Source organism: Rhinolophus hipposideros (assembly GCF_964194185.1).
Source record: "Rhinolophus hipposideros genome assembly, chromosome: X".
Classification (NCBI taxonomy): domain Eukaryota; kingdom Metazoa; phylum Chordata; class Mammalia; order Chiroptera; family Rhinolophidae; genus Rhinolophus; species Rhinolophus hipposideros.
The window spans coordinates 94,612,704-94,640,598 of NC_138046.1; the positions used below are offsets into that span (position 1 = coordinate 94,612,704).

At 41.5% G+C, this 27,895-nt stretch overlaps 1 protein-coding gene across 2 annotated transcripts; it reads right to left on the bottom strand.

Moving 5' to 3' along the window:
• Positions 1 to 620: 620 nt before the first annotated feature.
• On the bottom strand, positions 621 to 16,372 carry DDX3X (DEAD-box helicase 3 X-linked). 2 transcript variants are annotated; one of them, XM_081043898.1, is made up of 17 exons: positions 15,628 to 16,372; positions 12,757 to 12,814; positions 11,229 to 11,276; positions 8,876 to 9,008; positions 7,745 to 7,903; positions 7,562 to 7,661; positions 7,003 to 7,138; positions 6,239 to 6,324; positions 5,939 to 6,037; positions 5,672 to 5,832; positions 5,104 to 5,248; positions 4,882 to 5,026; positions 4,496 to 4,677; positions 4,304 to 4,421; positions 3,846 to 3,999; positions 3,388 to 3,530; positions 621 to 3,185 (listed from the first exon to the last, which is right to left on the bottom strand). In XM_081043898.1, exons 1-17 carry the CDS (start codon positions 15,670 to 15,672, stop codon positions 3,106 to 3,108), a joined length of 1,992 nt encoding a protein of 663 aa, XP_080900024.1. In that variant the 5' UTR covers positions 15,673 to 16,372; the 3' UTR covers positions 621 to 3,105. The 2 variants fall into 2 exon arrangements, with proteins under 2 accessions (XP_080900024.1, XP_080900025.1); XM_081043899.1 differs by having other exon boundaries at positions 3,388 to 3,527; positions 15,628 to 15,805.
• Between the last annotated feature and the right edge of the window lie 11,523 nt (positions 16,373 to 27,895).

Below are 27,895 nucleotides of genomic sequence, written 5' to 3' on the forward strand. Positions count from 1 at the left end.
GGTTGTTTCCATGTCTTGGCCACCGTAAACAAAGCTGCAATGAACATTGGAGTACACGTGTCTCTATAGAGGAATGCTTTCAGATTTTTTGGGTAGATACCCAGGAGAGCGATTGCTGGGTCATATGGTAATTCTATTCATAATTTTTTGAGGAAACTCCACACTGCCTTCCATAGCGGCTGCACCAGTCAGCATTCCCACCAACAGTGTATGAGGGTTCCTTTTTCTCCACAGCCTCTCCAACACTTGTTACTACCAAATACATTCTTGAGCCCTAAGTTGCTTACCATCACTTGTTGGATTTCATTCTTCCACTATTCAGGCATCCTTTGTGTGAAATACCTCAAGTAAGATTCCCACCCACACTAAACTGCTTAAAGTACAAGCCAATTTGTAACACATGCTATACGTCAATAAGGACTTTGTTTTGATTTCCATCTATTACAAAAATCCTTCTCACTGTATTACAAATACTTTCTGGTACCAGAGTAATTCAGTCTCCAAGAGGCATCTCAAAATCAGCACTAGACAGCAACCAAAAAAACAACATCTTACAAATCTTCAGGCAAGAGCACAACTTTATTTTCACCTCTAATAATAAACCACAATTGACAACAAAGGAGACTGTGCAGTTCAATTTTTTATTTTAATAAAATCAGAATATGCACAGCACATGCAGTGCTAGCATCTAAACTAATACAATAAGCAATTACTAAAGCTACAGTGACTTGAGGTTCAATCATTACATTCAGCAAGTTTAAATCCATTCTTACATGATTTTTGAAACTTGAACTGAAAATATTGCTTACTGACAAAACTTGCTCAAATGCTATTGCTGAATGTACAAGTCACTGACTTATGCCAATACAACAAAGATAACCACATGTTTGAGGATTGCAATGTGCCAGACATTCACTGGAAAAAAAATACACACAACTAAACAAAACTCACGCAACAAACATCTGAGAATCCGGACACTTCGTATCAGTGTTTTGAAGTGTTTCATTATTATCTTAAGACAAGTGTATCAAAACCTTGGCATGAATAATTTCAAGTCGCCAATTATGTTTTCACTAACATCAGAAAGTTATGGCTACACTGCCAATGCCGGGTCTGCTTAATTTGACTTAAGAGTTTAATATGACTTAACATTAAAAGCTCACACTACCCCGAAATATATAATTTCACGCATACGGTGACATTCAACATTCAAGTGCCAGTGTTTTTGTACTGTCTTTTGGTCAAGTTTCTTTAAACTTTCAAAGAATCACTTTTAGGCTTACAAAAATAAATATTTGTCAAAATGTTCAATAAATATTACATAAAACTAGCAGCAAAAAGTATCTAGAAATCTGTCGTGTGCAAATAGTTTTCTTCCCAACTATCACTCCCATGGTCCCAAATAAATTTTAGAATCTAGTCCCATCCCCCTTCCTAGACAAGCTGCGTTCAACAATCTCCGAGACAAAATAAGATTGGAAGTTTAAGGACACGCACACAAGACATATATATAAAATTCTCTGAATGTGCAATAAAAGAAGTATTTTGTAAAAAGTTATGGGCAAAATGTACAAGGGCCTAAACCTAGACTAATTGAAATAGCACCATAACAAATGACCTCAATACTGTCAAGTGCACCTACTTAATAAAAGTTTTAGAACAAGGCACAATACACTTGAAAATCTATTGCACTTTAGGAATTTTTGCCGTCTTCCTATGCCACTGTAAAGATTGAGCTTTTTGATCACCGCATTCTGGCCACAAAATTAGCACAGAATTCTAAGTGGCAGAGGCATTTTAGTGGTGGACAATGCTCATCTTTGGCCAGATTTAGCATAAACAGACTATAAATACAATGGAAACCTATGCAACTAAAACTGACTAAAACTGCACTGTATAGCAGAATTGACACCTTGTGCAGTTATGTACATATTTCCAACCTGTGTGATCTCAAAGATTTCAGTTTGTTACTCTTCTGGAGCCATTTTTACAAAGTCTATAGTAAGCCAGTTTAACATCAACGCAGCTTGAACAGAGTAATGTGAATCGGCATTTAAAATAAAGCCTGCTGCATTAATTCTTCCTGTTCATACCCTCTTGACCAAAAAACATCAACACTAGCATGCGTTATTAGACCAAAAATCATCCAGGGCCCTAATGAGGGCTGGTCATTGCTGTGGTCAGCCATTCTACCATTTCAATTTCATTTATGGCAGGCATTTAAAAAGTCTAAGTAGATGAATTCTCCTAAAAACCTATTTCAAGTTATCAGACCTTTAAACTTTCCCTGTAATAATATGCCCACATTTGGCTAGCTCATAATGATCTGCCTAAACATTGAAAGAGGAATTGCTGTATTTACTTGCATTAACTTTGAAAACAGTGCTTTGAATGTATGCATGTATTCATACATCACCTCATCATGACTGGAATGGCTTGTTTAAAGACTATCAGGTTCTAAATACCTATCCAGGATAGAGTGAGCAAATCAGAACTTTAACTTGATACAGTTTGCCACATTAGAAACTAATTCCATTTAATATGCTTCAAGACGTTTGTTGTTTGTTTTTCTCCAATCTGCAAGTATCAAAAAAGCCCTAATGCAGGCTACCACGTAAGTATTTTCCTTATATTTATGGATGAATCGATGATTCCTGTTAAGTTGTATCACACCTGTGTGCCAAGGTTTGATTTTAGCCCAAGTTCAGTAAATTTATTTTGTCAAAACAATTGATATCTTGAGCATTACTGAGCCAACAGGACATCAAAATAAAAAGTTGTCTAAAGTTAAAGGCACAGTACATTAACAAACAAATGATCCTCAGTCACAAAATTATAAATGCAGTTTGGGATGGGGGTTGGCGGGAGGGGAGTTAATCCAAACTACAGCAATGAAGTCTTCAAACCACCTTCCGAACAGGGCTGCTGATTGTTCCTTTCACGTCTTCATGTGACCTTGAGCTCCCTTAAAAAAAAAATTTCAGTGGAGAATCACAGCTGGTAATGTACTGCGAGTTCTTGAAGCTACACAAGGTATAGTCTGGCTAAGTTACATGTGGTTTCCATATTAGCTTGTTTGGCAGGGTGACCTACTGCAAAGCAGGTTCAGTTACCCCACCAGTCAACCCCCTGGGAGTTATAATTTCCTCCATATCCATCACTGTTGTAAAAGCCTCCATAGCCACCTAATGAGAGAATAAAAAGAGAAATTAATTAAGTCATCCATTGCTAAATACAGTCTTTCCCTTCTTTAAGTACTTCGATATAAAATTACGAAAAGCAATCTACAGGGTTGAACTTCGATGTTTCCCATTAGGCTTTGAAAAAGATGACTCCAATGAAAACACCCTTCCTTCCCAAAGACCCGAGGTTGAAAATGAACATTACCTCCACCGCCAAACCCTCTGCTGCTGCCGTGGCCGCCTCCACCACTGCGGCTGCTGCTGGCGCGGCTGCTGCTGAAGCTGGAACTGCTGGCGCCACTACTCTGTCGGTAGTCTCTGGCACCAAACCCTCCACTGAATCGACTACTGTGAGGACAAAAACGTGCATTGGTTCACATGGAAGGTGAACTCCCACTAAATAAACCCAGAATTCTTGCGAAAACTTCCCAACCGCCCATTTCTGAGTTTTCAATTCAATCAATTCCCCATCCAGCCCTATTTTCCCTAATAGGGACTCAAAAGGCCTTAGCCATGAAAATCTGTCACTAACTTAGTGTCATCCTTTTTAATAATATCGCCTTTACCCCAAAGATCCGGGCAGCCTAAGAAAGTTAAGCTTCTTTTAAACTTAACCTTGGACAAAGCACCCACACCCCTCATTATACACCACCTGTATCTCACCTCTTAGATCGTCCACGACTACTACCCTTGTAGTGGTGTTCATACGCCATGTTTTCTAACCAAGATGGCACTTCTTGTTTAGCTTCAACAAGAAGATCCAACAAATCCTTGGTGATGTTTACGTTCCTCTCATTAAAGAAGGAGGTGGCAAGACCTAAAAGTTTCAAAAAGTACATAAATTAAGGTCTTCTCTACTAAAGTAGCACAGTATTCTCTTCTTACTTTCCTAAGCAGAATATTAGAGAACTAGGGGAAAAAGGTGACAATTTGCTATTTAACCAACTCAAAGTTCTCTGTAACAAAACCTGACTTTTCTGTCACTTCTATTGCTAAAATATATTTTAATTGCATTCCTTGTAAATCGAGTTCTTATAGTTTAAGATCCTGAAAAGTCCTTTGCTGCATGCGTCATATTGAAAAATGTAAACAACCAGACCATCAAGTAACCAAACACTTACCAAGGTTTCCTACACGTCCTGTACGGCCAATGCGATGTACATATTCTTCAATATCACTTGGCAAGTCAAAATTGATAACATGTTTTACATTTGAAATGTCCAGTCCTCTTGCTGCTACCTGCAAGATAAACTTGTGTTATACACGGCCCACTTAAAACCAATAGTTCAACATGAAAACAAGATTATACATACTGCTGTAGCCACTAGAATTGGACTTTTTCCTGAGCGGAACTGGTGAAGGGCCTCTTCTCTGTCTCTCTGAGATCGGTCTCCATGGATACTGGTACAAGCATATCCTTCATGGTATAAGAAATCCTCCAGAGAATCTGCACCCTTTTTGGTCTCCACAAACACTAAGGTCAGTGAATCCTTGCCTAAATTTGAGAAATTACAAGGTTTTTGTCACTAATAGGGGCAGGTTCTCTTTGCAGTTAGTAACCATGCAAATAGAGGCAATTAAAATAGCCCATTTTAACAGAATGTTTTGAATGGGGGAGGAAAAGCAATAAAGGTGAACCAAATGGATTCTCATTACTTACATGCCACCAGAGTAACGTTAAAATTATTAATAATTGTACCTGTTGCATTTAGAAGGTCAAGCAGAAATGACCGTTTGTCTGACTCTTCCACCCAAACTACTTTCTGTGTGATATTCTCAGAGGTAGAGCCAACTCTTCCTACAGCCAAAAAGATATATTCATCCAAGAAATCACGAGCAAGCATCTGAAAAGAAAAAAATTTTTTATTATCTACTAAAATACGCAAATTCCTAAGTAAATAAAGTTTGCAGTAAACAGTACCTGTATTTCCTTAGGGAAAGTAGCACTAAACATCATAGTGTGGCGAACTCCCTTTGGTGGCATTGTATCTTGTTCAACTATTCTACGTATCTGAGGTTCAAAACCCATATCCAACATCCTGTCAGCTTCATCCAACACCAAGTATCTGTCATGAAAAAGAATTCAGTTTAGAATTTGAGAAGAGTTTTAGTATAGCTGTTATCTAGGTAAGTATATATATAATTTTCATTCAGGTAATTAAAAACCACACATCACACAAATTTGATACATGTACACGAGACACAGCCAAGGATTTTTGCCACTAAATAAATCATCCAAGATCACACAGCCAAATTAGCTCTTACTACTTGACTCTGTCCCACAGACTGGTCCTTCTCAGCCTCTACAAAGTCACTGATTTTCAACACCAAAATTACAATGAGCAAACTTTTTGTAAGTTTTAAGATTAAAATAAACCACTTCTAAAACTTAAATTTTAGACAATGCCAATTAAGTACTACAAAACTAATGGCCAGTAGTTTTTTAAAAATTAACAATGCATTCCTCAGACATTTAAAAATTAACGTACTTGCAGAAGTCTAATCCAATCTTTCCTCTTTCCATCATATCCACTAGACGTCCTGGAGTGGCTACCAGTAAGTGGCATCCACGTTCTAAGTCTCGAATTTGCTGACCAATATCGGCACCACCATAAACCACACAAGGACGAACTCTTGATCGGTATGAAAACTATAAGCAAAGAAATTTCATCAACTTCAAGGCTGAGACTTTTACGTGCGCATAAAACATTTCATTAGAATCAATGAGAAAGCCAATCACTTTAATGCATCCTTACCTTCCTGGCTTCCTCATAGATCTGCACTGCCAATTCTCTAGTCGGTGCTAATACCAAGGAGATTGGGTATTGTTTGCGACGCCCATACCTTCCATTTTCCTAAGAAATTAATTTATAAATTAAACTCTTAACATCCTCTTTAAAAAATTCATTATAATTCCCTCTGTAATTTACAGACTGCACTTGAAAACTGTTTTCCATTAAAAAGATTGGAATAAGTCGTAAGTGTCATTTAGAAAGCTCTCTACAGCTACCTACATGGAGATCCAATAACTTCCCATTTTATAAAGAAATATTTACCTTCATGGCCCTCAAGGCCTCGCCTGGACCATCCGAATAAATCTGACTCAAGATGGGCAAAAGAAATGCTGCAGTTTTTCCAGACCCTGTTTAAGAGAAAGCACATTTATTCAACTACAGAAAAACCATACTGGTAGATGACATTATAACGGCCCTATTACTAATGAGTATTTTTACTTTACACCTAAATAAATTTTCTAAAAATGAACAGCTTAGTTAAAAACCAAGGCCCAGACTATTTTTGAAGATAAAAATTTATTTGAATACAACTTATTCTCAATAATTTACCTGAGTAGTTGCAGAGGCCACATACCCCATAAGAAAATGTTTATTTTGTTCCTTTACAGGAAAAGTGTACCAAACTCTGATAACAATGCAGTATCCACTTCTTTGCATTTGTGTTTGTAAAGAAAGCAGGAATTTTGCCTCAAAAGTGGTGTCAATTTCAATTTCTAACACTTCCCTGTAGGTATATATTGATAGTGTATAAAGGATAACATTCTCACTCTTCCATAGGGAATGAAAGATACCAAATGATTCAAATGCTATATATTTTTAGTGGGGGTATTTTGCCACCGTTTCAAACTGGTCAAACTCACAGACATAGTAAGGCTTGTACTGAATTCAGAGGCTAGCAACTACCCCCCCATTCCCAAAGTATGGGAGGTGCTGCTTTACCCATGGAGGCACCTTTTCCCTGGCCACATTCCTATGGATCACAAGCTATCTTATCCCCCTCCTTCACTTTTATCCAGTGAACTTACCTGTCTGGGCACAAGCCATCAAGTCTCTTTTGTCTTTGATAATAGGAATAGCATGCTTTTGCACTGGAGTTGGGCGAGTATAACGAGTAAGCTCAATGTTTCCCATAATAATTTCTCCCATCTCAACATCACTGAACTGTCAAGAAATTCAACAAAGTTAAATAGCTAGAAATGTTACCTGGAGCCATTTTTGTCTTATACTAACACAATGGGGAATAAACAACCAATAGCTGATTTGTACTTTAGTTTACAGTTGCTGTAAGTAAAAATTATGTTACATTTTGAAAAGAAAAAAAGAAAAAACCCTGTAGGCTTAATCTACACTGGAGAAGTTTTGGGTTCCTCCTATGTTTGACCCATTTCCTATTTTGTATTAATGGTGACACTGAGCTCAATCTCTCCCTTTTCACAAGCTAATGAGACTGATTTTTAAAGTAACTTTAAAATTGTTAAAGTAGGCATGGTCTACACATGCCTTTAGGAAGCCCATCTCATCTTCATGTGCTGTGAAAACATTTACACTTCCCTCCAGCTTAAAAGATCAAGCAAAAATACTTACACTTTCAATGTGTGGAGGACAGTTGTTGCCTGTTGCCTCAACTGGAATATCATCATATTTCTCAAAGTTAATTCCAGTATTGCCTCCAGAAAAGAGTTCCCTGAAATCAAAACATTAGTAGATGTATTTGTTACACCAGCTAAGAAGGCTGCATCACAAGTAACTTACATTTCAGAAACTTACTGTTCCAAACGTTCACTTGGTGGGAGTGGTTTTGACCAATCATCCTCATCTGATTTGTCACACCAGCGACTATTTCCACCACGTTCAAATTTGCCAAAGCCACTTCTGTCACCACGGCTGCCAATGCCGTCATAGTCACTCCGTCCACGATCATCAAACCTGAACAGCACAAGCAATTAATCAGAATCATATCATTTAACCATTATCAGATTCCTACCACTACTCTAGAACAGTACCTGGAGAAGTTGAATTATTCATTATGGCTAACTTCAGGGATATGTCAACAATCCAATTCTGGCTTATTTTTATTTGATAAATAAGACCCCCTAATTAGCCAAATTGTATACATCATTTACATTAACTTTATTTTCTAGAATCAGTATCTTTATTTCTATAAAATTATACAGCCTACACAGGCCTCACACATGCTGAAATTAAGAATCAAGTCTTTATATATTTTGAAATCAGCACATAACTTACACCTTTATATAAAGTTCTCATCTACTTATCTTCAGTGGTAGGGAAAAGAAAATGGCACACCAAATTATCAATTGTCCTGGTTATACCAGGGTATCATTTAAAGGACAATTTACCTGTGTGACAGACTTTGAATAAAAGGTAGAAAATAATCCTTACCTGAATTAAGATGTTTTTAGTTTTAGGCCTGTTTGCGAAAAATCAGGACACACAGGACTAACCACAGCTATTAGGTGCATGAGGTCAGTTCACCACACTTGTATAATCAAAAATATAAGGTGTTTAAAAATTGTCATAGAATATCCACAAAAATCTCAATCAAATTAGGCCATTCACTAGATACACTTACTCTTTTTAAAAATGAATATCTAAAATTAGAGGAATATAAAAATAACTGATTTCATCTATGCCAAAGGCCATGTTCTTGTTCTCATCTAATTTCTACCTATGTAACAAGTTCAATTTAGTAAAGAACTCTTACAGCAAAGACAGTATGATTAAACAGACATAATGCTTCATATCCAAATAGGTGGTCTATTAAGGGGGAAAATATGTTTAATGATCAGGGTACAAGGATGAGAGGACTTATCAAATTAAAGACCAATTCCTAAATTGCAATACTGTACAAACGCAAGACAAGAAGATATCACTTACCTTCCCCTTGACCCACTTCCACGATCACTGAAGAAACTAGACTTCCCTCTTGAATCACTACGAGATCCAAAACTGCTATATGCATCCTTATCTTTATTAGCACTCCACCCTGAACTGTCTTTATCGTAGAATCCTTCAATAAAAAAAAAAAAAACATTTTACTGTATTAATTAGAAATTGACAATACCTTAACATAATACTTATGTTTCCAAATTTGAAAGCCCTCCACCAACTTTATCTTATCTATGTGGACTGGAAAGACAATGGAAATAAGTCCTATTGTGGCACTAAAGAGAACCAAAATTTAGAGCTGATTTACATCAGCACACAAAATGTTTTGTATCTTTAATTCTCTCCACTAGAAAGTACTGTATACTAAACCAAGCAATCTGACAATCTAAAAATGTTCTGAATGAATACCACCTCCAAAAAGTCAATAGCTTTTGCCTGTAATGCAATGATTATGGCATCATTACCATCAAAATTTAATTTCCATTCATTTAACAGGTATGAATGAGTTTACTAGGAACCAGTTACCACCATTTCAATGCTTCTTAGTTGATGATAGTCACTTAAAACGTTCTTCTTAAGAGTGTCAGATTACTTGATTTAATGCAGTATTTTTCAGTTTCAAAAGCAAAGTTTAAAAATAGTGCTGTTCACATGAAATATGTACTGTCAGGCAAGAATCAAAAATACCTAGAAAAAAGGAAAACCCTCCTCTCTACTCACTCTTAGTTGGAACAGCTATAATCATTCAGTAAGAGCGGATGACAAAAGTATAATAAATTAGTCAGATAGGCAGAGGGTTTAAAGACAAGTAGAGGATGTAATCAGCTTCAGTGACACTTTACTAAACAGATTAATTTACAAGTTATTTAAGTTACTTTCACTCTGTTATTAGCCACCAATAAAGAGTTGAGTTAGATTTCAAAGATCTCTTCCAGCTCTAAAATCTCTGACACTGCCTCTCTCTTTGATTTCTGCCACTGCAACAAAGATGCAGGGAGCACTACATACACACGGAGGTCAATTCCAGCTAGTACAGTCTAAGAAAATAATGAGAACACCCATGATGATAAAGAAACATATTAAAGAAATAATACAGGGGCTAGCCCAGTGGCTCAAGCGGTTAGAGCTCCGTGCTCCTAACTCCGAAGGCTGCCGGTTCGATTCCACATGGGCCAGTGGACTCTCAACCACAAGGTTGCCGTTTCAATTCCCGCAAGGGATGGTGGGCTCCGCCCCCTGCAACTAAGATTGAACCCGGCACCTTGAGCTGAGCTGCAGCTGAGCTCCCAGATGGCTGTTAGTTGGAGCGCATCCTCTCAACCACAAGGTTGCCGGTTCCACTCCCGCAAGGGATGGTGGGCTGCGCGCCCTGCAACTAGAAAAAGGCAACTGGACCTGGAGCTGAGCTACGCCCTCCACAACTAAGATTCAAAGAACAACTTGAAGCTGAACAGCACCCTCCACAACTAAGATTGAAAGGACAACAACTTGACTTGGAAAAAAGGCCTGAAGTACACACTGTTCCCAAATCAAGTCCTGTTCCCCTTCCCCAATAAAATCTTTTTAAAAAAAGTACAGATTTGTATATCCATGTATTGCCAGGATACACTACACACGGACGTAGAGGAATGACAGCAAACCACATGCTCCTGTGGACTCTTTTTCCACCTTTTCAATCCTACCTTCTTTATCCAGTACCTTCCCTCCCCCTGACCTTCCCCTTGCCTCCAAATTTCAGATCACCTATTTTACGGAATATACAGCACCTAAACAGTTGTCCCATGATGAGACATCTACTAGTTTTCTATCACTACCTTACAAACTAAATGGGAAAAGACCAGGTGTTGTGATACCTTTTAGATAAAGCCTTTCAATTGAAGTAGTTAAGGCAAGGAAATGAAACCAGAGAATCACTCCAAACTTATTGGGTGTGTGCCCAATGCTATATACCCTGTTAACTAATCCACAATAACTCCATCTTCGTTTTGGCACCTCTGCAAGACAAGTTAATCACCATGCAGTTTGGCTTACATAGCAGGGTGCCCATTCACCTTTTTCAAATTGAAATCATGCCGTGAATGATTATAAACACAGATTAAGCATGAGACTAGTTAAATTATACAATACCATGCCCTTGGCCTCAGAAGAGTATGACAGGAAATGCAGAATTTTCCACTGTGTGATTAGATGAGTTTTTCCCAAATTAAGTCCTAATATTTGAACCAGCTGATAGCAGAGAAGAGCACAATGATTACAGACTTCCCAAGGTGCCTCATTTTCCCTAGGCTCCAACTTCTAAACTCAGCAAGAATTAGGTCTACAAATTGCTCAAAGGACTTACCTCTAGTGGCTTCTCTGTTCCTTAAGTGAGGAGGAATATAGCGCCCTTCTAAAAAAATAATAATAATAAAATCAAATGTCAAAAACCTCCAAGTTAAAGCTTACCAAAGCTTGTGCTATTAAAACAGGGTCCTGGAAAAAAATTTTAACCTCCAGCCTTCGTCTAACAACCTACTTGGAAATTGAGAGGGGGGAAAATGAATCCAGTTTTACTTTAATTAGGTGATTTAAAAGGGGTGGAAGACAAATTTGGCAAACAAAAATTTGACTTGGAACTTAACAGTTGAAGTCTACAAATAAATACATTTAACTTGCCACTAGTGGTTAATTTGATACAATTACTTTAAAGGCCTGCTATGATTTCAGATGTTACAATCTAACAAAATAGTTGCAACTTAAGTATTACTATAACCTAAAACAGTACTATGTAATAAATCACAATTGGCCACTAAGATTCTTTGTTTCTCTCCTGGTAAATTCCAAAACAGAATAAATGTAGAAAAGCTGAAAAGCGGAAATGTTTTCAATGAATTGGGAGTTTTAATTTGGGGCTTGCTGAATTTAAGGAAAGTCAACTGTTGCTCTATATGCATTTAAGGATACAGCCTAGAAAATGGTTGAGAAGGCAAAAGTAAATAATGTATATCCACCAAATAAAGAAAAGTCAACTCATTTTATTACTAGTAAACCTGCAATTTAACTTCTTTTTCCCTTCTGGGTTGAATTACGTAGTAGAGATCTTTATTAGGATGATCAATTCCTAAGATTCTTAGCACGGCAAATACACTGAAATTTAAACAAATAGCAAGTAACTATGTGCGCAGTGCAGCCCTTCTTGCCTAAAAATGAAAGCATGTCTTTTACTACGTAACACAGTGCTTGAAGTGTTCAAATCCTACAGCCCGTACCCACCTTTTATTATATTTTTAGTTAATAGGTTGGAATAGACCTGAGCTGAAGCAAATCTATTGCCAAATAACCACCAAGATCCCCTACACCTTAATACTGATCTCTAGCAAGGCTCAAAAAACCTCAGCGGGCGGGGCGGAATAAACTTTTACATATAACTTTTCAAAAGAATGATACGACATGCCATTTAAAATCCTAACCACTACCCCAAGATTCAATATAGCTTTGTTCTGTTAGTTTCATATTCTTCATGGAAAAGGGGTAGCCGTAATAATTGAATGTGACTGTTCCCTTTGAGTGAATCTGATAGATGCACTCGAACAGGGATAGACACAACCCCACTACCAAGCTGGGCTCGGGATTCATAGACAAACTCTTCTAATTTGTGTGTAGTATAGGTTTTTAAAATGATTGTTTTTACTCAAGAAAACTAGTCCTTTTAAAATTACCAAAAGGTCACAATACTTTAGATTGGTCACTACTACATAATCCTACATAACGCTGCCTATATAATTCTTTACCCAATAAAAATTGGAGGAGAAATTCTTAAATTTTAAAGTCCAACAAAATATTATATTAAAGCTCTAATATTCAGTAACTCCGTAAAATGTTTTACTTACTGCTGGCTGTACTTCCTCCACTCTGGTTATCTGAAGAGTTCAGGTCTAGGCCAGCAAACTAGAAGAGAGTTGAATGGTTAGCAGCCCATACGCTGAAATATTACACTAAGAGAAAACTAAAACTAGTCTGCCCGCTAGCATTTAATAGCACTAGCTGCTCTGCCTGCCTCAAGGGGTTGATGTGAAACCCATAATGAGAAATGTGACTAAAGAAAGTGTTTTGAAGACAATATAGTTTTAAACAAATGTAAACCAGTATTACCGCACATATTGGCAGCACACCAAAATGCTGGTGCTATCCAGTAGAAACTGGGCCCAAATTGAATTCATTCATTCAAAATGAATTTTCCCTGTAACATTTTCCATAGTAAAAGCGCAAAAAAATTAAAATTTTTTTAAAATGTCAAATAGACAAAGGATTAATTTTAGCTCCAATCATATTTAACAAATATTTCCAATGAGAACTTTCTACTTGGATTTTAAACCTTGTACAAAATACACCTGGAAAATGTCAGAAAATTAATTCCTTTATCCCTAAATATTGCACATCTATTTTTAATTAGGGTAGCACTGTTAAAAATATTAAATATTAATAATGTATCCACCACTTACTGAGCACTATGTTAAGCACAACCCTGTGAAGTACGTACCTATTTATTCTCCCATTTTCATGGCACAACTGGCATTCAATGCCCTTAAACACTAGGAAATTTTTTACTGCCTTTCATCTCCATTTCCACCTATCCCCTTACACTGGTAGCTCAAAGCCTCAACAATTCTACAAATCTTCATCATATTCTGTAATGACTAACCAGGAACTACTTACAAGCAATAGGGGGGGTAAAAAGTATGTACCAGAATGTTTTAAAAAGCACAAAAAATTAAGTCACACAGTACTCCTGCCAGCTGTCTACAAAGCTGATATGCTACATCATTAATTCCTCTGTTAAAGCACAAAATGATACTTTTGTATCATCAATGGAGTCACTGAAAATTGGAAGCAGATGCTAAGTCTGAAAGAAAAAAAAATGAGCTAAGACTTAGGCGCCTTATTTCAGTAATTTCTGTTAGCAAGAAAACGCTGCCAGGCTTTCTCTCTGCAGTAGAGCACAATAGGAACAAAAACTTTTTTGCACTCATTACAAGTTTTATTAATTTTACACTTGACAACTAAAAAGCAACTTTAAAGGCTACTGTAAATTGTTAGAATTACACTGTTGGAATTTTCTCAGTTGTGAATGTTGCTGAATTCTAAGGACTGCATATCCTTTCGAATTAAAACAATTACAAATTTAAATAAAGTTAATTCCTGCCTAGAATCTTAAAAAACAGCATTACTTATGTGGAAAAAGTTCAAGTTGGGGACAGCCTGTGCTCCTGACACCAAATTTTTTTTGTCTGTGCTCCATTCGACATAATGACGCGTGAGCAATTTGGAGTACTATAATTGATCCATTAATGGAAAAAAACGCTCCCAAGAAACATCGCTAAATCCCTAAAGGTATTACATGATTACTTTAAAATCTATCGATCAATTTGTATCACTAAACGTCACTTCACAATTATTCCGGAGTTCGTGGTAGGCAGTTTACTTAAAGACTCCAAACACTCCACAGCTTATCTGAAGCGTGGTGTCACTGTTGCAGCAGATGTATGTGCAGACTTCCTGCCACCAAAGCCCATAACCCCTCATCTCTCAGCTAACACTTTCTCCTCTCCTCTACTCCCACACCCTTAGAAGAGGGGGATTCCCGTTAAGGCAACACACCTATTCGACCTACTTCAGAATTTTATTCCACGAATAGCAACAAGTCAACGAAACTTTTTGTTTTTTCCCAAGTCATATTCGGGGTATTTTTTTCTTCTGGGCAATTCCTGGATCAAACGTCACATAACATAAGGACACTTATACAACCCGTGGTACCCCCCCCAAAAAAAAAAAAAACAACGCGTGGCCATCGGCTAAATTGCCAGTGACTATCTGGAGCAAGTACGGAGGAAAGGGCTGCACTAGGGTCCTTAACCATCTCTAGAGCTCAGCGCCACCGCGAACGCGACGGCCCATTACTCCCCGCCCTCCCCGAAAATTCTGCGTCACAAAACTTTCCACTCCGGAAGCGCGGCCTCCGGGGCCGCAGCGCCTGGCCTGCGGAAACTGGGCTGGAGCGAGAAGGCCTGCGGAAGGAAGCCCCAGAGGAACAAGATGCCCATTCCGCCCTCCTTCCCAGACGCTCGCCGGCCAGTGGCCCATTGGTCAGGCCTCTCCCGCTAGTGGGCCGCAGCGCCACCCAGCATCACACAAAGGAGGCCGCCGCCATTACCCCGAGCGCAGGCTGCCCCCCGCGCCGCCCCCTCCCACATTCCAGGGCCGCATTCCTCCGTGCGCGTGCACACACACACACACACACACACACACACACACACAAACGCCGCCAGGTCTCCGGCACAGGAATCCCGGCTGCGCGCGAATTGAGGGCCGAAGCCCTTAAGACGAAAGAGTCCCCATTCGCGCAACGTACACCCCCACCACCCATGGGTCACTAGTCAGTCGAGGTTCGCGCGTGCGCGTATCCGCGACAGCGCGCGCACCCCCTACCCCTCCTCCGCCCGCCTGCGCACGCACACACAAAAGCCGCCATTGTGCTCTGCCCGGGGACAATACCGGGGCCAAGTCGGAGCCCCGGGTCGGGCGACAGCCACAACCAGCATTCCGGCCACCTCCCCGTCCCTCCATACCCCCGGGCCATTGACACTCGCGAGTCCGACGTATCCAGAAAATGGGAACTAAGGGTGTCAGTCAGCGCTACGCCATAAGCCAGGCTAGGTCAGGGGAAGAGATTCTTGCAGCCCGGTGGGCTCCTTGCAACTCACCTGCTGGTCCAGCCCGAGCGCATTTTCCACCGCCACATGACTCATCCCTGAAGAGTACCGAGAACTCGGGAGTCTTCCGCTGCTGAGCGACTGTGTTTGATTCACCGCGATTGTCCTCTCACGGGAGAACTGCGGCTCTGGAGCTGACGGCACGACCACGGATCTAATATAGCCACTCGACAGACTGCTACGTCAGCACGTAAGACGTGTACCCTCCCTCTCACTCCCGCACTCCCCCTGCCGTTACCACTTCTGCCTAGCTACTGCGCGCTCATTCAGTGCTAACCTCGCGGGACTTCCTAGTGAGTCCGGTCCCCGGCTCGTCGTCCTATCCTCGAGCGCCAAACGCTGTCCTAGTTCGCTTGAGCTTCTTTTCCCTTGTTCTCCACAAATACCCTAGCCTAAGCCTTGAAGTTCTCGAGCTCTCGCGAGAACTCGCTTTCCGCCAGCTAAGAGGCCTTAAAATTTAACTTAGGCCTCTTTCCCCTTTCTTTACCCTACACCTCGGTTTTTGCTGTTCCTTTCTCTCTAGCGCGCGCCTTCTCCCTCTCCTTTCTCTCTAAGTCCCCGGACTTGAAGATGTTGTGAGATTTCTCCAAACTAAGTCCTCGATCTTCCGCAGGCAGCCTCCTCGAAATCGGAGTTAGGCAAAAAAAGGCCCGAAGCCCAGAGGGTGGCGGATCATGTGACCGCAGGTGTCAGGCGCGGTGGCCATTTTGTGGAGTAGGAAACCGTGGCTTAGAGTGCTCGGAATGCGGGGGTTGGGGGTAATGGGGAGATGATGGGGAAGGGAGGAGGGAAGAGGGGGAAGGGAGGAGGGAAGAGGGGGAAGGGAGAAGGGAAGAGGGGGAAGGGAGGTGGGAAGAGGGGGAAGGGAGGAGGGAAGAGGGGGAAGGGAGGAGGAAAGAACGGAAAGAGGAGGAGGGAAAGACAGGAGGGTAGGATGGTGACCAGGTTGAGGGCGGAGGGGAGCTGGAGGCGCGCCCTCGTGGCCGGATACTTTATAAAGCGGTTACCTAGGTAGTAGGGGCGCCGCCTAGAAACGCAATAGTCCCACCTGTGTCACCCCCAGACGCAAGCGCGCTCCTGCGCGCGCTCCCTGCCCCTCCCCCCACGTGGTTAGGAAACAATGAGACAATCGCTCGCTGAACTTGAGCGGGCGGCTGCGCGCGGTCCTGGGACCCTGGCCCTCCATTACAAAGGCTACATTAGGCCCCTAGTTTCTTCCCGTGGGGCGCCCAACAGCTCAGGGCCACTGGCGTCCAGCACGGTGCTGCCTTCCCCCAAAAGCAGGGGACCCTGGGGATCAAGAACGGCTTTCCTAGGGAATCCGGGGTGTTTGTGCTGGGTGCAATCTGGGCGCGCCCAAGGGCATGCTATGACATTATCGGCCTGGGGTCGGGGTGACCCTCAGGACACTGCAGTGGATGTGGAATGGGAGGAAATGGGTTTCTTCGGGAACCCCTTCTTGTGGCCCCCTCCTAAGCATGCTACCCCTAGTTCCACCTTAAGTGCCACAATCCTTTAAACAGAAGAAAATATGTTGACTAGTGGGTCCTTGAGTTTAAGCGAGCGGCACAGATGTGGTTCTCATAAACGCTTTTCCCCCTCTCTTCTGGCCCTCAGTCTGACAATTAAATATTATGCAGGGTTTTCCACCATCCTCCAAAGGGTCTTCTGCTGCCTTAATTCAGATAACTCATTGTCATCACATAGTTTCCCACATACCACTCTCCCTTTCGGATTTTTAAAATTGAAACTGAAATTTCTAAAGAGATAGAGAGATAATGTAACAGTTGTGTCCTGGGGCAAGAGCAGACAAGAGCCTGGACCTGGCAGTTCAGATCCCTGTCTACTGCTTCCAAGTGTGTGACTGGGGGCAACTTATTTAACGTCTCAGTGCCCCAGGTTCCTTATCTGTAAAGGTAGAATTAAAATACTTTCTTCCTCAAAAGGTGGTTGGGGTGCAACGGCTCTGGCGTGACAGTGCTTTGCAAGGAGTAAGAGCTTAGCACATGGTGCATACATGTACACATCCACAACTCCCCCAGCACAGTAGGCTGTTCACACAGCACTCACTATTCAAGTCTCCACTCTAACACCGTATTATACTGCAGTTGTGTGTGAGCCCACAGAGGAGAGGAAACTTGTCACATCCCAGGACTATTAGGTATGGCGGCGCAAAGATGTTCACTAGATGTTTGATGATGAGTGAAGAGTGCAAATGCCCAGCCTGTGCAAGTTGTAACCTGGGCATGTTAAGGGGTCTACATCCATTATTTTGCTTCCACAGGTGACTTGAAGCAAATTTCATCACGACTCTCTGAGAATGAGATAGACTGAAATCACTTTATGGTGGTGCAAAGAAATAATGTGTTCAGACAATAGTTTAGTGGTTACCAGAGGGAAAGGGGGTTGGGGGCTGGGAGATGAGGGTAAGGGGGATTAAATATATGGTGATGGAAGGAGAACTGACTCTGGGTGGTGAACACACAATGGGATTTATAAATGATGTAATACAGAATTGTACATCTGAAATTCTGTAATTTCATTAACAATTGTCACCCCAATAAATAAAAATAAATTTTAAAAAAAGATAGGAAAAAAAAAAGAAATAATGTGTCCAAGTAACCTAAAACCGTGCAGAAAGATAATTAGATAATTCCGCAGCTAGAAGAAAAGCTGCAGCAAAATGAATTTCAAGAGATAGAAACTGAGACAGGTTAGTTAGCATGTAGTTAGGTAGACAGAGAGGTCCCTGGTAGAATAAATAAAGACAGCCATATCCTAAAACTCCAGGTTTTGAAATCACTCCTTTGCTCCAGGACAAAATGTAGCAAGGCCTTGAGGTTAATCATAAAATTCCTTTTGGCCTGACAAACGGAGCAGATCTGATAGATAAGAGTGGGTTATTTTGGTAATTCCTTCAGGATGGGCAAGCAGAACAAACCTGGTAGACGAATTTCATTAAAAGGCGCCAGCTCCCTTTCCCCAAACAGGCAAGGCAAGTTATAAACCTAAGAGCTTTTGCCTCAGTCACTGGGCACCCCCATTCGGGACCGCCTCCGGCTCTAGAGCTCTGATCCTTTGCTTTCAATAAACTATCCTCTTTTTAAAACTCTTTGCCTCTCCTGGATCCGTGTTTCCTTCCATTCTTCGGTCTCATGAGACATGATCGCGGCACTCACTCACTCCAAAGTCCCCTACATCATTTGGGGACTCACAGAAAAATATTCCTACTTCAAAACCTCTGAGCCTTTCATAAACTTCATGATTGCCAGTCGTTTTTCTGCAAGGTCCCGGCGAAAGGCCTCCTGAGTCCAACTGACCCATACCTCCCTTTAAGTTGGATAGGGAATAAAGTTCAAAACTAAGGGGAACTCACTGTAATCACAGGTTAATTATAGGTGTGGGGGTAAAAGCAGTTGCCCACTGTGTCTCCTTTCATGTTTGAAAGTATAATACCCTTTTGGGATTTTTGTTTATTTGTTTGGGGCTTCAGGTACAGCAGATTGGCTTCCAATGCCAGGTAATTTACAATGATTAGGAGAAAGTTACCCTTATTCTCCAAGAGTGAGAGCTGGTAGATACAAAACAAGGGATGTTTTGGGCAATTATACTCCCAAATAGCAGATCTGGTCTGGAATCTGCTTTCCTCCCACAAAGATGGCAAGAGGAAAAACAAAATTACATCGGAGGGCATCTTCTCTGCCACTAACAATGCTAAAAATATTTTCAAACAGAAAACTCCAGCGCATTCTGCCTCCATTCGTGCAAAATGACACGAAGTACAAGGAATAAATAACAGGGAAGCCTTAGGTCGTGGTCTGAATTAGGGTGGGGGTGGGGTGGGAAAGGACACTGCGTTGCCTTAGGAAAGATAAGAGTCTTAGAAGTACAGCGAAGGGGCTCCACCCGCCCTCAAGATTCCATGCGGCATTTTAGGTAATGGGGGCACTTTTAGCAGTTTCCCTCTCAATTGTAGAACTTGAAGCTTGGCCATAACTTCACAGGGCCGAATACAGGCTTGTGTTGGAATTACATACTCTGTTCATAAAACTAATTTGCTCTTTCCCCTCTATCTCCCTATGATGTAGGTGATGTTGGATCTGCCGGCAGTTTCTGAGTGCGGGCCGGGATTGTGTCTCGTGAAGCTGAAGAATGGAAACACGGACCAGGGAGAGGCAAAAAGTTTTCAAAGCAGGATAGTTTATTAGAGGCAGGAGAAGAGGTTGCAGCTCCCCAGCGGGAGGGGGTCCCGAATGGGGGGATGACCATGACTTGAGGCAAAAGCTCCTACCTTTATACCTTCCCTTTGTCTTTTGGGGGAAGGGGAGCGGTTTGGAGAAGGGAATTGTTTGAAGAAGGGAACTGGCGCCTTCTAATGAAATTTGTCTACCAGGTTGGTTCTGTTTGCCCATCCTATAAAGGAATTAGCAAAGCAACCCACTCTTATCTATCAGATCTGCTCCCTTTGTCAGGCCAAAATGAATTTTATGTTTTACCTCAAGGCCTTGTTACATTATGTCCTGGAGCAAAGGAGTGATTTCAAAACCTGAAGTTTTAGGATATGGCTGTCTTTTCTTCATCTTACCAGGGACCTACCTATCTACCTAACAGTCATGCTAACCTGTCTCACCTACTTAGTGATTATTGGTGTCAATGACTGTTAGGTCTAATTATGTTGAAAGTTTTTTAAAACCTTGTCAATGTTTCGATTTTTATTTCTTTAAAGACATCTTGGTATGACTGTCTGTGAGGTGATATATAATAAATACCTATTTGATCTTCCACCCATTCCTGACAGCTCTAAAACCCTTGGAATTTCTTGTGAAGAGAGAGCTAAAGGCCTTTTGTTATGTTAATTAGGCGTCTGTCGGCAAGTAGTCTCGTTTAGAACTTTCAGTACCGCCCTCACCCCCACCTCTGGGGAAGAAGGGCTGGAGAATGAGTTCAATCAATGGCCTGTGAGTTCACTGTACCTCTGTAAAGAAACCTCCGTAAAACCCAAAGGGACCAGCTTCAGAGAGGTTCCGGGTTGGTGAGCACGTGGAGATTGGGGAGAGTGGCCGCCTGGAAAGGGCATGAAAGCTCCTTGTCCCTTGCATCTCTTCTATCGGGGGTCCTTGAAACCTCCAACCTATACAGCTGGTTGGTTAGAAACACAGGTAATACTCCGGATTTTTGACTGGTGTCTGAAGTGGGGGGAGGGGCAGTCTTGTGGGACTCAGCCCTTAACCTGTGGGATCAACGCTAGCTCCAGAGAGACAGTGTCAGAATTGAGTTGAATTATAGGAAGCCCCGCTGGTAACAGAGAATTTCTTGGTGGTGTGGAAAAAACACACATTGTAATTGGAGTCAGAATCCTACTGTCCAACCCAGTGTTCTCTATTAGGAAATACACAGTTGTATACTTACGTAGAACCCCGGCCCTTCTGCAAATTCTGCCTTCATATTGGCCATCCTAATGTTATGAAGCGAAAGACAAGGAAGATTTGTTAGGGAAATATAATCTAATTAAGTCTACGAGTGCCAGCACCCACACAGGGCAGGTGACCTACACCTCCTGGAATGGGACGACCTGCAGGGAAGGTGCTTTGGAACTCTACATTCTCTGGGAAGATAAAGAACTGCATTTTCAACTGTTTTCTGTGCTATTTAGAAGCCCTGTTCTAAATACTTCACGCGTTTTATTAGCTCATCTCATCCTCACAGCAGCCCTAGAAGGAAGGCCCCCCACACTGTACAGATGGGAGACCCAAGGACATGCTGTCCTTCACAAGGCTAGTGAGGGGCAGAGCTGGGAGTCAAACCCAACCCCAAGTGAAGTCAGGGCCACACCTTTAACCAGGGCCCCTCATCAGGGTTTCCAGGTGGGAATTCCCGCCATTTCTCAGGAATGTTTTTCACTTTCCCGTTCCCGAATCCCGAAAAACATTGGTCGGGAAATCGGGGGAAAATCGGCTCCTTGAACCCAGTAATACCCACAATGGGAAATAAACGTACTACTCACAGTGTATCTCTTAGACATTTTTCCTATGTATTGCTAGGGTTTCTGGGTGGGAATTCCCACCCATTCTCAGGAATTTTTTTGCTTTCCCGTTCCCTGATCCCAAGAAAATTTGGTTGGAAAATCGGGCAAATCAGCTCCTTGAACTCAGATGGTTGGTAGTATCGGCCGTCACTTTGTGGAAACAATTCATCGTGGAGAACAGAAAACAGTTTGTATCTCGGGATTCGGGAACGGGAAAGCGGGAAAGAATTCCTGAGAACGGACAGGAATTCCCACCTGGAAACCCTACCCCTCATACACCTGCAACTCAGCAAGTCCGAAACGGGATTCCTCATCATCTCCCAGCTTCCTCCTCTGCTCTTTCTCTCAGAGAACGCAGACAGCATTTCTCACACCCAGACTTTGAACCTCAGTGACTTTTTGACCCCATTTCTCTTCTATCCTACCAATTACCCATAAATGGACCCTTCCTCTTTCCCACCTTATGCCTCTCAAATTGGTCTCCTTGTCTCACTGCCTAGTGCAGGCCTTCATTTACTACTACATCAGTAGTGAGCAATCTTTTGTTCTTAACATGAGTGCCAACTTAAGAACAATATACGTATTTATAAGCTGTTTTTCCCCACACAGGAATAAAAATGACATTCTCCCTAATATTTAAGCATTACTCAAGCCTGCTCTTGATTATCCATAGAACTTCCTCACTGCCCTTCCTGTCTCACTCTCTCCCCCTTTCCCCACCCTTTACATGTCTGCCAGCGTTTTCTTCTTAAAACAGTCCTATTGTGCCACTTCCCTGCTCAAAAACCTTTGACATCCTCCATTGCAGTCAAGGTCATTCCCGATTGAGCTTCCCTAGAGCTCTCCAATCCTATTTTCTCCTGTTCCCTACCGTTCCCTACCCGTCTTGTCCACTTTGCCCCCGCCACAACCCCCAGTACCATCCTGGCTCCTCTGCTACACTGCTCATTACTCTGAACATACTCAGATTACCCCACCTCTGTTCCTTTGTTCACAATGTTCCCTCCACACAAAATATTCTTCCCCTGTATTCCTGCTTCTCAAATTTCTACCTGAACCTACACACACACATATGCACGCACTGATGCAATCGGTAATGGTTCATTTTAATGCGTCACCTTGGCTAGGCCATGGTACCCACATATGTGGTCAAACTCAGTCTTGAAGTTGCTGTGAAAGTATTTTTCAGATGAGATTAATATTTCAGTCAGTACACTTTGAATAAAGCAGATTACCAGCCATAATGCAGGTGGGTCACGTCCAATCTATTGCAGGCCTTAAGAGAAAAAGACTGAGATCCCCCAAGGAAGAGGGAATTCTACCAGCAGAAGGGCTTAGGCCCTTCCCTGGGTCTCTAGCTTGTCAACGTATCCTGTGGATTTTAGACTTGCCAGCCCTTGCAATCACATGAGCCAATTTCTTAAAATCAATCTCTCGATGAATGGATGGATGGCTAGATAGACAGGCAGAGAGATAGGTAATAGATACCGTACACGCATATCCTATTGGTTCTGTTTCTCTGGAGAACCCCGACTAACAGTTTCTCCCTGCTGTGCTCCTACAGCCCTTTTTCCTTGCCCATTCCTGCCTGTCTTGTATCATACACAATTGTGCACAGGTCAGTTTCCTCTGTGGGTACACGTCCACTGAGGGCAGAAACAATTTTTCATCTGCACAGCTCCATGGAGGCTACTGCCTCTTAAAAGTCCTGCTCTACCTAAAAAAGAGTTGCCCCAAAGCAGAGGTAGGAAAACTAGGGAAATGGGGTGCTGGAACAGTGTCAAAGAAGAAAAAGCCAATCCAGAAAGGAAACACATGCCAGGGGTTCGGAACTCAGATGCCTTGGAGCCAGATAGGTCATGTGGATGAAGGAAAGCAGCAGCCCGATACAGACACAGGGTGGGATGTGAACTGGAGGGGCAACCCAGCCCATTATTTCTCTACGGGAATGCAGGGCCAGTAGTACCAGGTTTTTCAAGAAAGGCTGGATATCTAGATTCTTGTGTGCTATGTCATGATTTTTAACTGTTGGCTGCTCATTCAGATTATTTGATGTACTACTATGTGTACCTAGAAGGCTTCAGGACTATTTGGTACTGTTCTATTTGCTAAGCTGGGTTGATGGGTACATGAGGGTTTGTTTTTCCTGATTCTTCTTGCCTCATAGAAAGGTTATAAATATCCTTTTTTATGTATTCCAAATTACCTTGAAAAATCTGTAAACCCTTTATGTGAGTTCAATTTTTCCAGCAGACCACCTATTTGTATGCTCTACTGTATGTTAGTTTGTTTTGCAAAAGTTGTAGATTAAATGAAGATTTGTGGCTATGCACCTTCACTTGAATAACAATTAGATTAGTTAAGTGTTAGTTTGTACTGAAAATAGAAAAAGGCAGCAATTGCTGTTTCTTCCACAAGAACTCTCTATGAAGGGAAAGACGTTGCACCTCACTAACTGCCACCACTCTTTTCTCTCTGGAATGCTTCTGAATCTGTCATGTGTTACCTTTCACAATGTTGAATATAAGAACATTAATTATTCTGCACAAGTCAAACTATGACTTCAAACATATACATGTTCCTCATGACTTTGATGAAGTCTGTTGTGTGTGTAATAAGACCAATTTGTCAAATCTGGAGACATGGCGAGGATTCTGATAATCAGAGGGGAGGGAAAAGGCTGTTTCTGACTATGGGGAAGAAGAAGACACCTAGTGTGTGGAAACTTGGAGGGGGTAGGATTGGCCAAGGAGCTTTTGGAAACTGAGTTTGGGAAACAATGGTTGGAGGGAACAGTTGGTTTATTCACTCCAGAAAACCCACAAAGCAGTGATACAGTGGTGAATGAAAGAGACATCAGTCCCTGATGTCATGGAGCCAACCATTTGTCGGTCATGGTGTTAAGCAAAATAGTGGGAGATGAAAAGTTACGTTGGAAAGGCAGATTCAGGCGGATCATAGAGAATGAACCATTTGGACTTTATTTTGTAAGCAGTGGGGAGCAACTAAAGATTTCTAAGCAGGGGAGTGACAGGAGGAAATGTTACATTTGGGATATAAATCTGACTTTGTTGCTGTTTTAGCCCGGGCTACTGTAACAGAATACCATGAACTGAGTGGCTTATAAATAACTGACATTTTTTTCTCACAGTTCTAGAGGCTAGAAGTCCAAGATCATTGCGCTGGCAGATTTTGGTGTCCAGCAAGGGCTCATTTCCTGGTTCATAGAGGACGCCTCCTTGCTGTGTCCTCACATGGCAGAAGAGGTAAGGGAGCTCTCTGGGGCCTCTTTTATAAGGGCACTAATCCTATTCATGAGGGCTCCATCTTTATGACCTAATCACCTCCCAAAGGCCCCACCTCCTAATACCATCACATTGAGGACTAGGCTTCGACATATGACTTCAGGGGGAGGGGTACAAACATTTAGTCTATAGCAGTTACATACAAGGTTGGTTGGGGCAGAGAGAAGCTGAAGCTGGGCAGCTGGATGTCAAGTGTCCCCGGAACAAACTGCAGTAGGAATAGGAAGGAAGGGAAAATGTAAGGAGGGGCATCATTCAGGGAGAACTGGCAGGATAAGGTGAGAGAGAGATGAAAACAAACAAAAAACATTCTCAGGTTTTGAGCCTCAAGTATTTGTTGTAATGATAATTTGATCAGTCCTATATAAGCAAGATCAAGCCTTACACTTTAAAAAGTTCTTGGAGGAGCACTGTGGCCCAAACCAATGGTTCAATCCTCTCTTCTAATTTAAGGATCTCTAGGTTCCTCCCAAATGTTTTGCTGCACATACTTCCCTAGTTACCTGGGGAGGGAACATCATACTCTACTTGCAATATAGACCACTGCATAATAAATCTCGTCTTGCTTTCCTCAAAGAGTCATTGCAAAATGAGGCAGCTTGTCATGTGAGTCATGTCCTTTCCGATTCTCAGATGAATGTTGCTATATTAGGACTAAGGACTGTTACACAACAAGACCCAGCTACACCTTTCCTTGATGCCTGTACTTCATAGTGAACACCACCTGTTGAACTAACAGGTGTCATTTTATTTTTGAAAAATGATCACATCCAGGGGTGAATTCTCCGTTAATCTCACAGGATATTAATTTTGGTATTAGTCATTTTGGGAGGTGGAAAGAATATTCCAGGAAATGAACCAGTGCTAATTTTGATGAAAACATGGAAATGTTTTTACATAATACACGATGGCCTATATATATAGCTAGAATAACACTAAGATTTCAAATGGTCCGTAACTGGTGACAGTCCCTCAGAAGCTGTGTGAAAGAGACAGTCAAGGAATGGCCTTCTCCACCTCTCCCGGCCAGAGCAGGTGCTGGTTCTCGGGCTCCCACAGCCTGTTTACATTCCTTACCACATTCCGATGGAAGGCATATGCTCCATGTCCCTCTTCCCACTAGACTGTGAATAGTTGAAGACAACTGTATTTTATTTTCGGATCACTAATACCGGGTACTGAACCTGAAACATACTAGGTGCTCAATAAACATTGACCAGATGGGCAGACAGATGGATGAAATATGTACATGCCTTTATTTTATATAGAATACAGGGCAGGCCAGGAGATCGCTCTTATTTTTTAAAAACTTTAAAATGAAACCACATCAAAATTTTAAACTTTGCTCTGCCAAAGACCCTGTTAAGAAGATGAAAAGAGGAATTAAGAAGTACAATATGCCAGTTATAAAAATAGTCACAGAGATGTAATGTACAGCATAGGAAACATAGTCAATAATATTGTAATAACTATGTACAGTGCCAGGTGGCTACTGAACTAATTGGGGGTATCACTTCATAAATTATATAAATGTCTAACCACTATGCTGTACACCTGAAACTAATATAATATTGTATGTCAATTCTAATTGAAAAATAAAGTTAAAAAAAGAAGATGAAAAGACAAATTAAAGACTGGGAGAAAATATTTGCAAATCACATATCTGACAAAGGGCTTATATCTAGAATATAAAAAGAACTCTCAAAACTCAGCAGTAATAAACAAACAATTCAATTAGAAAATGAGTAAATGGCATGAACAGATATTTCACTGAAGAGGCTATAGACATGGCAAATAAGCACATCATTACTCATTAGAGAAACACAGATGAAAACCACAATGAGATATCACCACACACCTATTAGAATAGCTAAAATAAAAACTAGTGACTACCAAATGCTGGAGACTATGCAGAAAAACTGATTCTGTCATACATTGCTGGTGGGAATATAAAATAATGCAGCCACTCTGGAAAACTATTTGGCAGGTCCTTTTAAAACTATATGACCCAGCTTACACTCAGACTTTAATCCCAGAAAAAGGAAAACTTATTTTCACACAGAAACTTCCCCACAAATGTTCATAGAAGCTTTATTTATAATAGCCAAAGACTGTCAGCTACCCAAATATCCTTCAATGGATGATGTTTAAACTGTGGTACAGCCGTACCATGGAATATTATCCAACAAAAAGGAAGGAGCTATCATGTGATGGACTCAATGTTCGTGTGCTCCCCCAAAGGTTTACCCCCAATGGGATGGTATTTGGAGGTGGGGCCTTTGGGAAATAATTAGGTTTAGATGTGGCTATGAGGGTGGGACCCCCATGATGGCATTAGTGCCCTGATAAGAAGGGGATGAGTTGCTACAGCACTCACTTGCTCTCTTGCTTCCCTGCCTGTTCAAGCCAGGAAGAAGCTCCTCACCAAGAACCAAATATTCTAGCACCTAATCTTGGACTTCCAGGCTCCAGAACTGTGAGAAATAAGTGTCTGCTGTTTAAGCCAGTCAGCCCACAGTGTTTTGTTATAGCAGCCAGAGCTGACTAAGACATATTGATGCACATAATAATACGAACAGAGCGTCAGGGAACTCTGTTGAGTGAAAAAAAGCCAACCTTAGAAGGATACATATACTGCATGATTCCATTTATACATTTGTGGAATAACAATTCTAGAGATGGAGAAAGGCGAGTATTGCCAGGGGTTAGAGATGGGGGAGGTGAGGGGTGTGGGTGTGGCCATAAAGGGGTAACCTGAGGGAGCCTTGTGGTGATGGTAGAAGTTCATTGTCTTGATCGTGGTAGTGGTTACACAAAGCTACACATGTATGGCATTGCATGGAGCTACACATGCGTGTGCGCACACACAAATGAGCACATGTAAAACTGTCGAAATCTGAATAAGGTCTGTGGATTGTATGTTTCCTGG